The following is a 13,642-nucleotide window of genomic DNA, read 5'->3' as shown; positions in this document are numbered from 1 at the left end:
TTCATTGGCATTAATTTTGACATATTTTGGCATTAATCATGACATATACAAACCTGATAATTTTGTTACTGTGCAGTATTAATTAGCCAACATAAGGCAAGCCAAATCTTGGGCAGGGGGTGAATCTTGGGCCCTTTTTGAAACCACGGCTTCGGCTTTGGATTCGGCTTCAAGCTCCATCCTCGCGCCTGAAGCCCTGAGCGTGTACACAAAACACTCACAATTGTCAAAAACAACCGCGTGGCCAAGCTAGCTTGAGCCGAATCCAAAGCTGAAGCAGTGGTTTCGAAAAGGGCCTATTGCAGATTTTAGGTAGTGAGAAATAAAGGCAAATCCAAGGAGTCATTTCGTGATATATTTTCTACATATCCCGTGTTTAGGACGATAATGAGAGACAGAAGGAATTGAGACTACGGGCAAGACGTCTCATTGCCGAGGCTCGACAGGGTCTCAACAAACCTGAAATAGAAGGCATTGAGGAGATGTCGCAGGCTGCTAAAGACCAAGCGGAAGCAGGTAAGAAACCAATACTTAATAATACTAATAATAACCATATTTATAACGCGCCTTTTGCCATAGGATGCAAAGCGCCAGGTATTTTTACTGCAGTTTTTCTCAAGTTGGACTCCAAATTTCACTAACTGAAATTTTATATACTTCTTTTTTATTCTGGTGTTGCACTAGTTGTTATTTTGTTATTTTTAAAGCTTTTTTATCATGAAATCTTTTGTACTAAATTATGTTTATTTTAGATGAATTGAACTGAACTAGGAACTGAGGTATATTTTGTCATTGTGGGTTGAAGCAAGAGCAATTGACTTTACAGAGACAGATTCTCAAGGTTTATTTGTTTAAAGGCAGTGGACACTATTGGTAATTACTCAAAATAATTTGTAGCATAAAAGCTCTCTTGGTGACGAGTAATGGGGAGTGGTTGATGGTATAAAACATTGTGAGAAATGGCTCCCTCTGAAGTGCCATAATTTTCGAGAAAGAAGTAATTTTCCACGAATTTGATTTCGAGACCTCAGATTTAGAAATCAACCATCTCAACGCACACAACTTTGTGTAACAAGGGTGTTTTTTTTCTTTCATTATTATCTCGCAAGTTCGATGACCGATTGAGCTCAAATTTTCACAGGTTTGTTATTTTATACATATGTTGAGATACACCAACTATGAAGGCTAGCCTTTGACAATTACCAATAGTGTCCACTGCCTTTAAGAACCAAGTGAAATAAATCTCTTGTGAAATAAATCTCTTTTGGTTCTGAGAAGAGCCGAGTGACCCTTTGCATTGCGAAGAGAAAAGCCTGGTTCATACTTCCTGCGAATGCAAATGCAATACAAATTTTGACGTCACAGTATCACGATGAATAATTCAAAGAGTTGAAATGTTCTCAAATCCTGCGAAACATTTGCAGCGAAAACAGCCTTGTGACATCAAAATTCCCTTCCCATTTGCAGGAAGTATGAACCAGGCTTAACTGTTTTTTTGTACCAAGCAGCGTTGTGTGCCTGCTAGCCTGAACATCTTGTTGGTTTAAGTGAAGTGTGCACCGCTTAAAGACACTGGACACTATTGGTATTGTGGAAGACCAGTCTTCTCACTTGGTGTATCTCAACACATGCAGAACATAACAAACCTAGGATTTTTTTTTTTTTTGATTGGTCGTTGAAGTTGTGAGAGAATAATGGAAGAAAAAACACCCCTGTCACACAAAGTTTTGATGCTTGATTTCGTGACCTCAAAATCTAATTCTGAGGTCTCAAAATCAAATTTGTGGAAAATTACTTCTTTCTCGAAAACTACATTACTTCAGAGGGAGCCGTTTCTCACAAGGTTTTATACTGTCAACAGCTCTCCATTGCTTGTTACCAAGTAAGGTTTTATGCTAAAGATTATTTACAGTAATAATTACCAATAGTGTCCACTGCCTTTGAAGTGTTTAGGATTGACATCAGGTGTACAGTTACTCATACAAAACTCAATCATCTTTATTGTGTCACCGTTATTGAGTTATTGGAGACAATTTTATGGATTTCGCAATTATTCTGATTATCTTCCTTAATTTTTTATATATTTAGCGGTAGAGACTCTTGAATATATGTTAACATGAAATAGCCGTTGATTTTTTTAAACTGTTGACATTTTTTCATGATGACATATTCTAGTGGATTGCCAATCATACACAAGCAGATCTTTCGTTTTTAAAATCCTCATAGATGTGTACTCATAAAATGGTTACAGTGACTATCACTGCTTAGAGATGGTAGACCTATTTCGTACGGCGTCACTTCCATATATCTATCTATCTATCTCTTTTGTAGCCGTGCCGGCATTAATATGAAGTCACAATCTTTTTACTTCGGGTTCAGTTGACCCAATCATGAGACGAAATCCTACTATTGGATTACCTCCACACCAATATTGATTTCTCCATTTTGATTTTTATCTGCCCTCAATGAACGGCACCAGCCTCTATCCGCTGGGCCGTCCAGGTATTATCATTATTTTATTTCTCTTCTTTTATTTAGTCTGTTCCTTTTCTTTGGGCAAATATTTCCTGAACATGCAGGAATGCTGACACAATGCAACATCGAACGCAAGACAAATGGTAGCTTATTCAGGAAGTGTGGGGGGGGGGGGGGGGACTGGACTGTGGAATCCAGTGGCTAGCAGTGTTGTGATACAGTAACCTTTCTCTTTATCAAGATGGCATGATCAGAGGCAGAATAAAAAAAAGAGGGCACAAAATCAATAATCTTAACAATCAGTGCCATGCATCACTGCGCCAGATGTCTTCTCAAACATCTTTCCCTCTTCTATCTTTCGTGGGGAGCTTTTATTTCTGGCTGTGCTTTCTTTTTTGTCTCCCCTCCAATGTCCTTGGGCTTTGAGTGATTGGGTTTTACATGAGGCGAGTTGCACAAGTTGTTGGAACAAAGGCTTGGCGAAGAGACGGAGAGAAGATAGAAGCCCAGGTGTGGTGGAGTTGTACGACCCTGGGAGAGACAAAAAATGTGAACGGAATTATTTTTTAGGACCATTGATCTCAAAGTGCAGAAACTTGAGAAACGACCATGAAGGCTTTTGCCGGTCTGAATTTCACTTGTTGCCTTAAAATACCATTTACTTTTCCAGTGACCAACCAGCAGGACAAGTTAGCTTATCAGTTCGTTGGTCCCCCAGCTTTTTTTCACTTGTCCATGCTTTATATTTAAAATATTTTGCAACACGGAACTAGCCGGCCGGACAACTTGTGAGTGAGTTTTGAATGGTCCTCATGTGATATGACTGGCATTTGGCCAGTAGACAAGGGAGAAGGCGTTTAGATGCTGTGTAAAAACAGAACCACAGTACAACACACTGAAACATTGTTGAAGATTTTCTTCAGAGTCACAATTTTTATTTTTCCTAAGCTAATAAATGAGTGACATTTGAAAATAAGACATAAACTAAGTTGGTATACACACTGTGTGACTGCAAACCAAATATACATAGGAAAAAGACAGATAGATAAAATGAATTGTTCAAAAAATTGAATTACAACAATTTATCATTTACAAATATAAAAATCTATCATCGTATCTCAAATTAACCAGATGAAAAGACACTAGCCGTACATTCTTGCATCACTAGATAATTAAGCAACACATGGCTTGACATTTTCATTTGAGTGCATGCATTATTTTTGATTATCACTTTTTGGTATAAATTTGATCTGCGTGAATGATGTGATAAAATCTGGGTTTGATTTCAGACTGCGTGATCAAACATCAACTCAACTTTACAGAATCCTCTTCAGCTGAAGATGATTAATCAAAGTGTATACTCTCTTCTTTTATGGTTGTCACTTTGAAACTATCCTATCTGTTACAAGTCTGAGCTTGTTCTTTTTTTCCATATGATTGAAAGGTTCAGGTGTCTTCCTGATGCGTTTTTGATGCATCAGAGTGGACACTTTACTCTCTGATAGCGTGGGAACGCTCCCCGACCTACATAAAAGCATTAGGCCGCCACTACAGGCCATATAACTGTAGAGTAATCCCCATACATCTGTGTGCTGGAATCCACAGATAATCAGATTTACTCATACAATTCAATGTTTAACCTTTGGTTTACATTTGTCACCCCGATGCCTCTCCCCATATTGAAATCACTCCAATGGCTCAGCATGGTCATTATCCATTGCTGGTACAGAACACACATGCCCCTGGAACGCTATGTCCAATGGAATCCCCCCCCCCCAACCCCCCCCCCCCCTCTTTCTGGTAAATGTGTACACAGAGGATCCTAGCTGCCCTGGAGAAGAAGACAACCCTGATTCCGTCAATCCGGACAAGCTTCTTAAGACCTAGGGAGAGCTACAATGGGCGACACAATGCACCAAGTCTATCATTGCCTGCTTGTAGGAGATAATCTGCCCCCAAAGCCTGCTGAGCATCCTGTAAAGCAGTCAACCGCGGCCATTGTGGAAGGGGGTAAAGAGAAGAGGCTCCTTGGGTAGCTTGAATAGCTGGTTGGCATGCCTACACATGAAGTACAGGCAGCCTCCTGAAGTAGATTACATAAGCCCTTAATCTCTTAAATTGCGTGCTCTTCTGAGGGGACATGCGCAAGTTACAAGAGGGATGAATAATGGGTTACTTATGCTGCTTGGCTTCTTACCTGAAAGACCCCATTGCCGGGTCTATTATGGAAGCGCACACCAAGTGATAACCTCTTGTCTAGTGAACATCAATCACAGAGTGTGACGCAAATGGCCCAGGGGCAGTTGTTCATCACATCATTGGGTGAGACAATAGCCCATGGAGCTCGGCTTGGCAAGGCCACTCAAGCCGATTGTCCGCCGGGCTCTGGGCACATGTAAAGGCATCCATTACAGAGCTGTGCTGAATGGGAGAGACTATTTGAGGAGCTGTACTGCATTGGCTTTTCATTTGGTGATAATGAGTGCCTTTCACAATGGGTGAACAGGGTGCTTTAGGTTCCCCAGAGTGGGTGACCATTCACTTCCCCTGACATCAAACTTGATTAACACACTCGTTTCACACTGTACTGTTGCTCTTTCAGCAAGATTAATACACTAGGAAACAATAAGGGCTTAATGAGATTGAGGGGCTCCACAGGAATGTTTAAGGTGGTTGCTACTTTCCTCTCTGCGATGAAATTACTTTCCCCCGCCTTGAAAAGCAAGCAACTTCCAGCATTGTCATTTGAAGTCCGCAAGTAACAATGGATCATGAGGGTGCAGCTACCCACAGGTTCCTGTTTAGTAGCTCCCGCAGAAACACTAAAGAAAAAAACCTGCCTTGGGGTGTCGACAGTCCTGGGGGTTGCTCAGGCAGATTTTCAACACATATCGATCCACATTTTCATGAGATTTAGTGGATTTTCCTTTGATGGAGCCCTGGTGATCCTGAGTTACATGTAAACAGTGATAACTATGGCTTCACCCCCCAAACCATTTCCCATTCAAGCCCAAATTAACACACCGGTAGTGGTGTACCCCCTGTCTGTCTCCCTTCCATCATTAGTTACCATTTTGCGACCCTATTATCTGTACCCAATTATTACCCCCCCCCCCCCCCCCATCTTCCTTCTTTCTGGTCCCGTCTCAAACCCCTTGTCAGACCGTTTCTTTTCACTTCAACTCTTCTTCAACAATTAACGGACCCTCTCTACTGGGCCTGTGTCCTTTCACCACCAGGCTGGCGTTTTCTTTAAGTCAAATTACACGAGGGATGAAGTTGCCAGAATGTGATCTGAAGCACTACAGCTAGTACGTAGTAGCACCAATAGTGAAGGATTTGGGGGTGTGGGGGGGGGGGGTCTTTCTGAAAGGCTTTTCAGTGTTTCTGAGTAACAGTTGGATACCATTTTGGTTACACGACCGGTGGAAAAGCAGAGTGTGTAGCTTATTAGCGGTGATACTGTTCAGTGGTATCTAAGAGGATTTGCCTCTCTCTCTTAGTTTTCTTGTCATTGAAACACGGGAAGACTTCACCTATTAATAGACAGGGATCCATCGGTGTGGCCGAGACTACTTGAAACTGCAAAACTGTTTAATGAAGATTGACCTCCATAGCTAATTGGATGTTCTTCTTTAGGGGTCGGAGTTTGTGTAGCTGCCAGGCTTTTAAGAGTTAATGAAGGGGAGGGAAGACAACGATTAAACAAAATTATAAAATTCTAGGAATCCAAGTATTTTTCAGTTGATTATGTTGGTTTTTAGAACATTCCAATCAAGAAAAATTCATGGGGGTTTGGTTGGTGTGTAACCGTAAGTCTGTCCAAAGAGCTAGAGCAGAAACGCTAACCTTTGAACCGGGAAGGTGACCAGTGGAGTGACTATGGCCCTTTTCAAAACCACGGATTGGTTTGTGTAACTTAGAAATTCTGTAATTTTTAATTTTAATTTGTGCAAAAAAAGAAGAGCATTTGTTAAGAATATTAAATGACAAACTCTGATATAGTTAATTACATTTGTTTTTCAGTAGAATTATAGAAGTTTTTATCTCACGCTTTTTTATGAGTCATTTTATGATGTATATTATTTATTTGTATAGAGTTCTTCTTTTCTTTTAAGTTTGATTTATTTCTTATAATTTGTATATTTCCTTTAATTTTTGAAACAGGCTCCAGGTTCAAGTTTTATCAATTTGGTAAGGATTCTGTGCGATGTGTATATTGTGTGTGTAAACAATTGTTAGCTCTCACAGTCCTTCCCATTAATGAGTCACCTGCCATGCTGGAGTATCTGCCACTTTTCGTTGTCTTGCTTTTTTTTGTCCACCCTTTATTCTGTTGCTGTGGTGCAACAAGACAATACTTGATTGCAGTTAAGCGTGTGTTTTTTTTTTTTATCTAGTCGCAAACAAAAATGTTAGTGGCCTAAAGTTTCAACTCTAGCAGAACTTTCTGATGGCTAAATGACAACACAGCAGTGGCACAACTATGTTGTGTCTTTCTTGAACATTCGAGGTTGTGGTTTTTGATACATTAGAGGTCGATACCCTTAGTGTGCTGAGGCTAAATGAATTTGTCTAAACAGTCACTTTAAAAACACAAATTGATAGAAAAGTGTTAAATCCTGCATCTTTTGCAGTAACTTAAATTACAAACTTACAAAGTGAAAGTGAAGACTTTAGTTTGTTGAAAAACCTAAATAATCATTTGGAGGTTTTTTTCACCAACAATATCAAACCTGATTAGAAACAGGACTCATTGCCGATGCTGGCTTCTCAGAAACCATGTTTTATGTTATAGCTTTTTACCAGTAATCATTAAGTGGTGCACAAATTTCCTGATGCACAAATTCCACCGCTTTGTACGAAATGGCTGCTCATGTAGGCACGGTGTTTGTTTTAAACTTAAAGGGCTGAAAATTCAAGTTACACACTGTTTTGGGTGATGAATTGATGTCACTGCCAGGAGAGCGTCTTGTTATCTGTGTAACAAATTGCCGTGAATAATTTATTTGTTTTCTCCTCAAACCTGATTCATATGAGATTCACAACTTGTCTTGAAACAAATATTTTGAACAATTAAGTGCACCACGACCTTTCGCTTGTCACGGCTTTGTACCTCCCTGGCTTTTGACATCAATTCTGCACTATGAACTTTGAACTTTGGATGAGGTTTAAAATCATTTTTAGATTACAGTCATCACCCTGGTGGATTGCAACCCATTGCAAGAGTTAAACCCTTTTCATCCTGTACCCCTAACCCCTACCTCCATCATTTCATCCGACAACCAAAACCTTACCATTCCACCTATCCAAAAACCTTTTAAGACACTGGACACTATTGGTAATTGTCAAAAACAAGTCTTCTCACTTGTTGTATCTCAACATATGCACAAAATAACAAACCAGTGAAAAATTGAGCTCAATTGGTAGTCGAAGTTGCGAGATAATAACGGAAGAAAAAATGCCCTTGTTGCACAAGTTGTGTGCGTTTAGATGCTTGATTTTGAGACTTCAAACTCTAATTCTGAGGTCTCTAAATCAAATCCAAATATTTGAGTGAGAAATTGCTTCTTTCTCGAAAACTACATGACTTCAGAGGGAGCTGTTTCTCACAATATAAGTTATTACACAAGCGCGAGTGGAATACGGAAAAATATGGCGCTTCTGCGTCCCATATCCAACGAGGCCGAAGGCCGAGTTGGATATGGGACGCAGACACGTTATATTTTCCGTATTTCCACGAGCGCGCGTGTGATAACATATTTATCTTCAATCAAACTTGGCGCGTGATATAGAACACACAATACGCATGGTAGTGGTACAATATAGGTTTTTATCACCACTCCATTCTGCGAATCTGATTGGTGGATTAGCGCGTACTTGAAGATAATGTTTTATACTATCAACAGCTCTCTGTTACTCGTTACCAAGCAAGTTATTATGCCAATAATTATTTTGATTGACTACCAATATTTTCCAGTGCCTACCCTTCCTCAATTACCCATTCAAAAACCTTAACCCTAACCCTTTACCTCCATCAACCCTTTCCTTTTCCAGTCCTCCATCACCTTTAACCTTAACCCCTTTCCCTAACCTACCCTGACCACCCGTTTCCCTTACCCTAACCCCAAATCTCCCCTTCCTTAATCCCTCCCTCTCTACTCTTTTCCCGGACAACTAGAGGACACATTCCCTTCTTCAACCATTGGTGTGTTCATAAGACCACAAAGCCTCTCACACAACTCAATGTGACCTTTTATCATATTTATTGCACTAATAAATTAGCCAAATTGCTTCATTGTTTTGCTGATGATCAGTTGTAATGACTCTTATGGCAGATAACAGCAAGAGTTTCATGTTTGTTTTATGCCATACTCCTGGTATAAATAATGACTCTGTCTATGTCAGTAGTTGTCGCTCAGTTTTTCAACAGTGCACTGTTTTTTTTAATGTTCTGAAAGAAGCAATTGTCCATTGCTACATGTACTTTGTTGTGGAAGTAAGCAGTAGAACCAATTGTTTATGTAATGGCAATAGTTTGTAAGCAAAGCAGTATTAAAGGCACTGGACATAATGGGTAATTACTCAAAATAATGGTGAACTAAAAAACTTACTTGTTAACGAGCAATGGAAATGTTATTTTCTTCCTGTGTTGAGAATCGCTGATTGCTTGTTCAGATAATGAACATGCTAAGCTCAGCAGGGGTTTCCTGATGTTTGCTTACCACCAACCCAGTAATCCTACATCACAATGAGGGCAGGCTGGGCTTAGCAAGTTACGCTCAATCAGACAGTTACTCCCTCCAAGCCCCCCCCCCCCCCCCCAATCTTCCTCCAAAATGTCTGTCAGAAGTAACTGACAAGTTGGCAGAACAGTGCAAGATTACAGATCACATGGTGCAAAATATTTTCCAAACAAAACCGGTTGTTAGATTGTTAAATAAATTCACTGCCTTTAATGATCTTTAGAGTTGTTGGGGTTTATAACTTGTCATTTTTGGCTGCAGAGGCTAGAACCAGGCGTTCAAAGTTTTCAGGGTTTGAGATTAGGGTTTGATTTTTCAGCTTTACAGTGTCTCGTAACTAATTGTTAATGATGTTAGACCCTAGCGGAAGGTTTAGATCCAGCCTAGGTCAGGGTGAAACCTCACTGGGTACAAACTTCCTTCATGTAAGAGGATCAGTGGAACGGACTGGGTGCAAATGCTCTTTTCTCTGCAAACTGTTCTTGTCTCAGAATTAAGAGTGATTTCAGTGTGCATTGACTAATGCTCAATACTCAAAACCAAAGCGGCTAATCCTTTAGACTGTATGACTAACTGTTCCTGTATGATGATCCCAAAAGATCCTGGTAATCTGTGATCTATACAACTTTATACCAAATCAAAATCACCTGTAAATATTGTGGTGGTTTTTGCTGTACATGAGTGTGTCTCTACATAAAATGACGGAGTTTAAAACTGTTATCCGCTTTTTACTTTTCAAAGTGAAAGGCGTACAGATTTTGGAACCACAGAGAATAAAAACACAGGCTGCGCAGCTGGGATTTGAACCCACAACCAACTAGGCAGCTGAGCCATTTAAACTTGTCAATGTGTTGCACACTAAACACTTTGAACGTAATGTTAATACCATCTAAATGTTTGTGTTGTGTGAAGTGGTCATGGGACGTGTTTCACATTAACATCAGGTGTTCGTCATTTCTATCAGAATGTGTTTTCAATAACTCTATTAACACTGGTTGTTGCTCAGTGTATAGATCATGTAACCTTTGCTTACTGATAAAGAATAACCTTGCACATTCAAGGTCCTTTTCTGGTAGGTAAGATACAACATTGATTCCATGGGAAATTTGACACTCTGTGTCGTAATTTTCCAAATAAATTCAAGAGCTATATACATGTAAGTAACAGCTGAACAAGGTTTTTTAAGATGTGCCCTTTTTCTTTACATCAAAATGTTGACAAAAATCACAATCAAAGTGCAATCTACAAAAATGTAAGATTGAATGCTTTCTGGTGCGGGTTTGTGTATGATTAGGTTTCTGTAAAAGCAAAACAGTATAAGTTGTTATGAGGCTTTTTCTTCCGTTGGGCTTCCGTGTAGCCTACGAATCGTGCCTGCAAGAGTGTCAGGCTTTGTGGCTATTTAGTATACAAGATGTCATTGGTCACATGGTCTATTATTATAAACATACATCTTTTCATTCCATTTTAAAAAAACTAACTTCCATTTTTAAAAACCTAACCATCTATTTAATCACAGGAAGGATTACTAGTATTTGGTAAAACCTAACATCAAAATGTGAAGAATTTAAACTGTGTAACCAACAACAAAAATAACCGATCAGTTGCTACCTTGCTAACTTGTGTCGTTTTGATCGTAACCATTGACAACCTTAATCAATGCATGCAATAATTATAACCTTTGTAATGTAAGGTATTGCCATTTTGTTTGCTTTATTGATAACATCAACAACAACATCAACAACAACTAGTGTCTTTCACTTTGTTCCGAAGCCCCCTAAAACAAGACTGATCCTGGTGTCACTGGAGTCCAAAACATTCTCTATTTGAAGATGAGGGATATTGAGTGTTTCAGGCTCGATATTCCTCCTACTTTAGTCTGTTTTCCATTTTTATTTTTTTTTAGCTTTGGATAAATCAGAAAAAGTGTTATTAATAAGGCCTTAAAAAGTATCTTAAGTCTACACCATGTGTGCATGTAGGTAAGCCCTTCTACTTGATAAAATCTTCCTAACTTTTTCCCAAGAACCAAATATCATGCTTGGTGTTTTGGTCTTTGGCCCCTCCTTACTAAAACATGGCTTCAGCTTGGGCCTTGGGCTATGGCTTATGGCTTAAGAAATGACTATGGTTCACGCTCTGGCTGCATGTTAGAGCCCCCATACAAAAATTGCACATTAAAAATGTGAGAGAAGAGGCCCAAGCCGACACAGCATTTCAAAAAGGACAGTTGTCTCATTTATGGCTAAATCAACACCCAAAAATGTTTCAAGTTTATCTTTGGATAAGTTTGAAGACTTCCAGTTTGACAATGTAGGTCGGTAGAAATGGCTGGGCGATTTCCTTAAACTCTGCCGAAACCCTAACAATTACTTGTTGATCTTGTTGCGTAGGAGACAAGATTGAAGCGCCAAAGAAACAAGAAACGCCGGAACCCCCAGCTGAAGACACGATTGACAGTCAACAGTTGAAGAGATTATCAAGAGGCAGCGTGGCGAAGAGAACATCTCTGCAATCCTTCTCGGATCTTGTACAACCAGCGTCGGCTACGAAACCAACAGGTTGGATTCCCACTCATGTTCTGGTCTGAAGCTTTTGGGTTATGCACTTATTGTTAGGGCTGTGCTGGCTAGTTGTCCATTGTATTTTGAATGATCATGTGCGATACAAATGTTCAATTTAGCTCGATTCAGTAAAGGTTTATTGGAGAAGAAAGTACGTGTTGCGAATGGCAAGTAAAAGTAAGTTTTAAGAAAACCAAAATATTTTTCATTAACAACAACAAATTATGGAAAACAAACTGAAGAAAATTCAACTGGTTTTTAGAATTGTGAACAATTCCCCTTTTTTCTCATTTGTTCAGACTTCAGAATTTTGACTGTTCGATAGAGGTACATGTACCACCACTGTCTTTTATTGACAATCTTGATGATTGTTGTTAAGTTTGAAAAAACAACAGTTTCATTAGTCAAATATATGCCTTGAGCTTATAGTAATTTTATGGTTGGTGTCCATTTGCGAATGTTGTGGCCAGTTCCATGTTCTAGTTGTGAAAATACCGGGACAGTTTTTCGTTTTTTTTCTGCTTAGCAATTAGACACTGTAAGTGATGTATGAAGCTTTGCATGGTGTGAAGGATAAGAATAAACTATAAATTCTGGTAAACTTGCGGGTACAGCTAAGTAGACACTGTATTCAGCTGAAACTTTCATATGGACCTTGTATTTTATCTTTCTCAATAACTTTGCCAAAAAAGTCATCATTATCTTTCATCCTACTTTTAACAATCAATGGCCTGCTTTTATCTAATTGATGTTCAGATTTTAATTGGTCTTTTGCTTGTTTTTCTTGATTATAACATTTTCAATTCTTGTCTGTTATTTTGTTGTATTGTCACACCATTTTTGAGTAAAAGTAATTCAATTTCAATGTGCAATTTTCAATGTGTAAATTTAGGGGCGTGGCTTAACTATTTCACATATTTTTTTATTTGTTGTTACCAATTTACCTTCTATTTAACTTTTAAATTTTAAATTTATGTAAAATTGTTGTAATTCAGCCTTTGTGCTGTGAGGACAATTTTTGAATAAACCATTTTATCTATCTATCTATCTATCTATCTTAACACCCTCAGACGACACTTCACCATCAACTCCTGAATCGGAGTCTAAACCTGATTTGGAGACGGAGGGGGATGATTCCAAGGATAGCAACCTTGAAAATGAGGCGGCAAGTCCTGATGAGGATGTCACGCCCACAGAGGAGATAAACAATGCACTGGATGAGGAGGTACAAGAGGGCGGGGTTTAAGAAATTAAAAGTGGTTGACACGGCGTAAATAGCAGTATGGTACATACATGTATTAAATGCACTGGGGTCGATTTCACAAAGAGTTAGGACTAGTCCTAACTTAACTTAAGACTAGTCCTAGGAGATATACAAAACATGTGGCTAGTCCTAAGTTAGGATGAGAACTCGAGATAAGACTAGTCTTAACTCTTTGTGAAATCCACCCTGAACACGTTTGGTAATTGTCATAGACCAGCAACTTTGCTTGGTGTATCCCAACATATGCATAAAATAACAAGCCTGTGAAAATTTAGACTCAAGTGATCATTGAAGTTGCAAGAGAATAATGACAGAAAAAAACATCTTTTTTTGCACAATATGTGCTTTCAGATGCATTATAAAAGACTTCAGCTGAAGTCTGTTTATTATTTTATGCTAACAATTATGCTAACAAGTTTTTGTTTTTTTTTACATCCAAAATACAACACCATTGGTTGTAACAAAAATAAGCAATAAGCATAACCTATGGCAGCAGTGTGTGATGTCAATGCATAAAGGTCTACATATAAAGGTTTACTTTCTTGAGTATAAGACTGAACCCTTCAATGCCATCTGCATTTCCCTTCACCTTG

At 38.9% G+C, this 13,642-nt stretch overlaps 1 protein-coding gene across 2 annotated transcripts in view; it reads left to right on the top strand.

Moving 5' to 3' along the window:
• LOC139934343 (EH domain-binding protein 1-like) overlaps positions 1 to 13,642 on the top strand; it is an 86,611-nt gene that overhangs the window by 58,154 nt on the left and 14,815 nt on the right. Inside the window, exons 16-19 of one of the 2 annotated variants that reach the window (XM_071928532.1) lie at positions 381 to 516; positions 6,643 to 6,669; positions 11,615 to 11,782; positions 12,856 to 13,010. In XM_071928532.1, the coding sequence (XP_071784633.1) occupies positions 381 to 516; positions 6,643 to 6,669; positions 11,615 to 11,782; positions 12,856 to 13,010 (486 nt within the window). The remainder of the gene's footprint in view (positions 1 to 380; positions 517 to 6,642; positions 6,670 to 11,614; positions 11,783 to 12,855; positions 13,011 to 13,642) is intronic. The other variant, XM_071928541.1, reaches the window with a different exon arrangement.

This window comes from Asterias amurensis, chromosome 1 (genome assembly GCF_032118995.1).
Source record: "Asterias amurensis chromosome 1, ASM3211899v1".
Classification (NCBI taxonomy): Eukaryota; Metazoa; Echinodermata; class Asteroidea; order Forcipulatida; family Asteriidae; genus Asterias; species Asterias amurensis.
The sequence above is the reverse complement of the archived record's forward strand: the minus strand, read 5'-3'. Positions and strand labels throughout refer to the sequence as shown.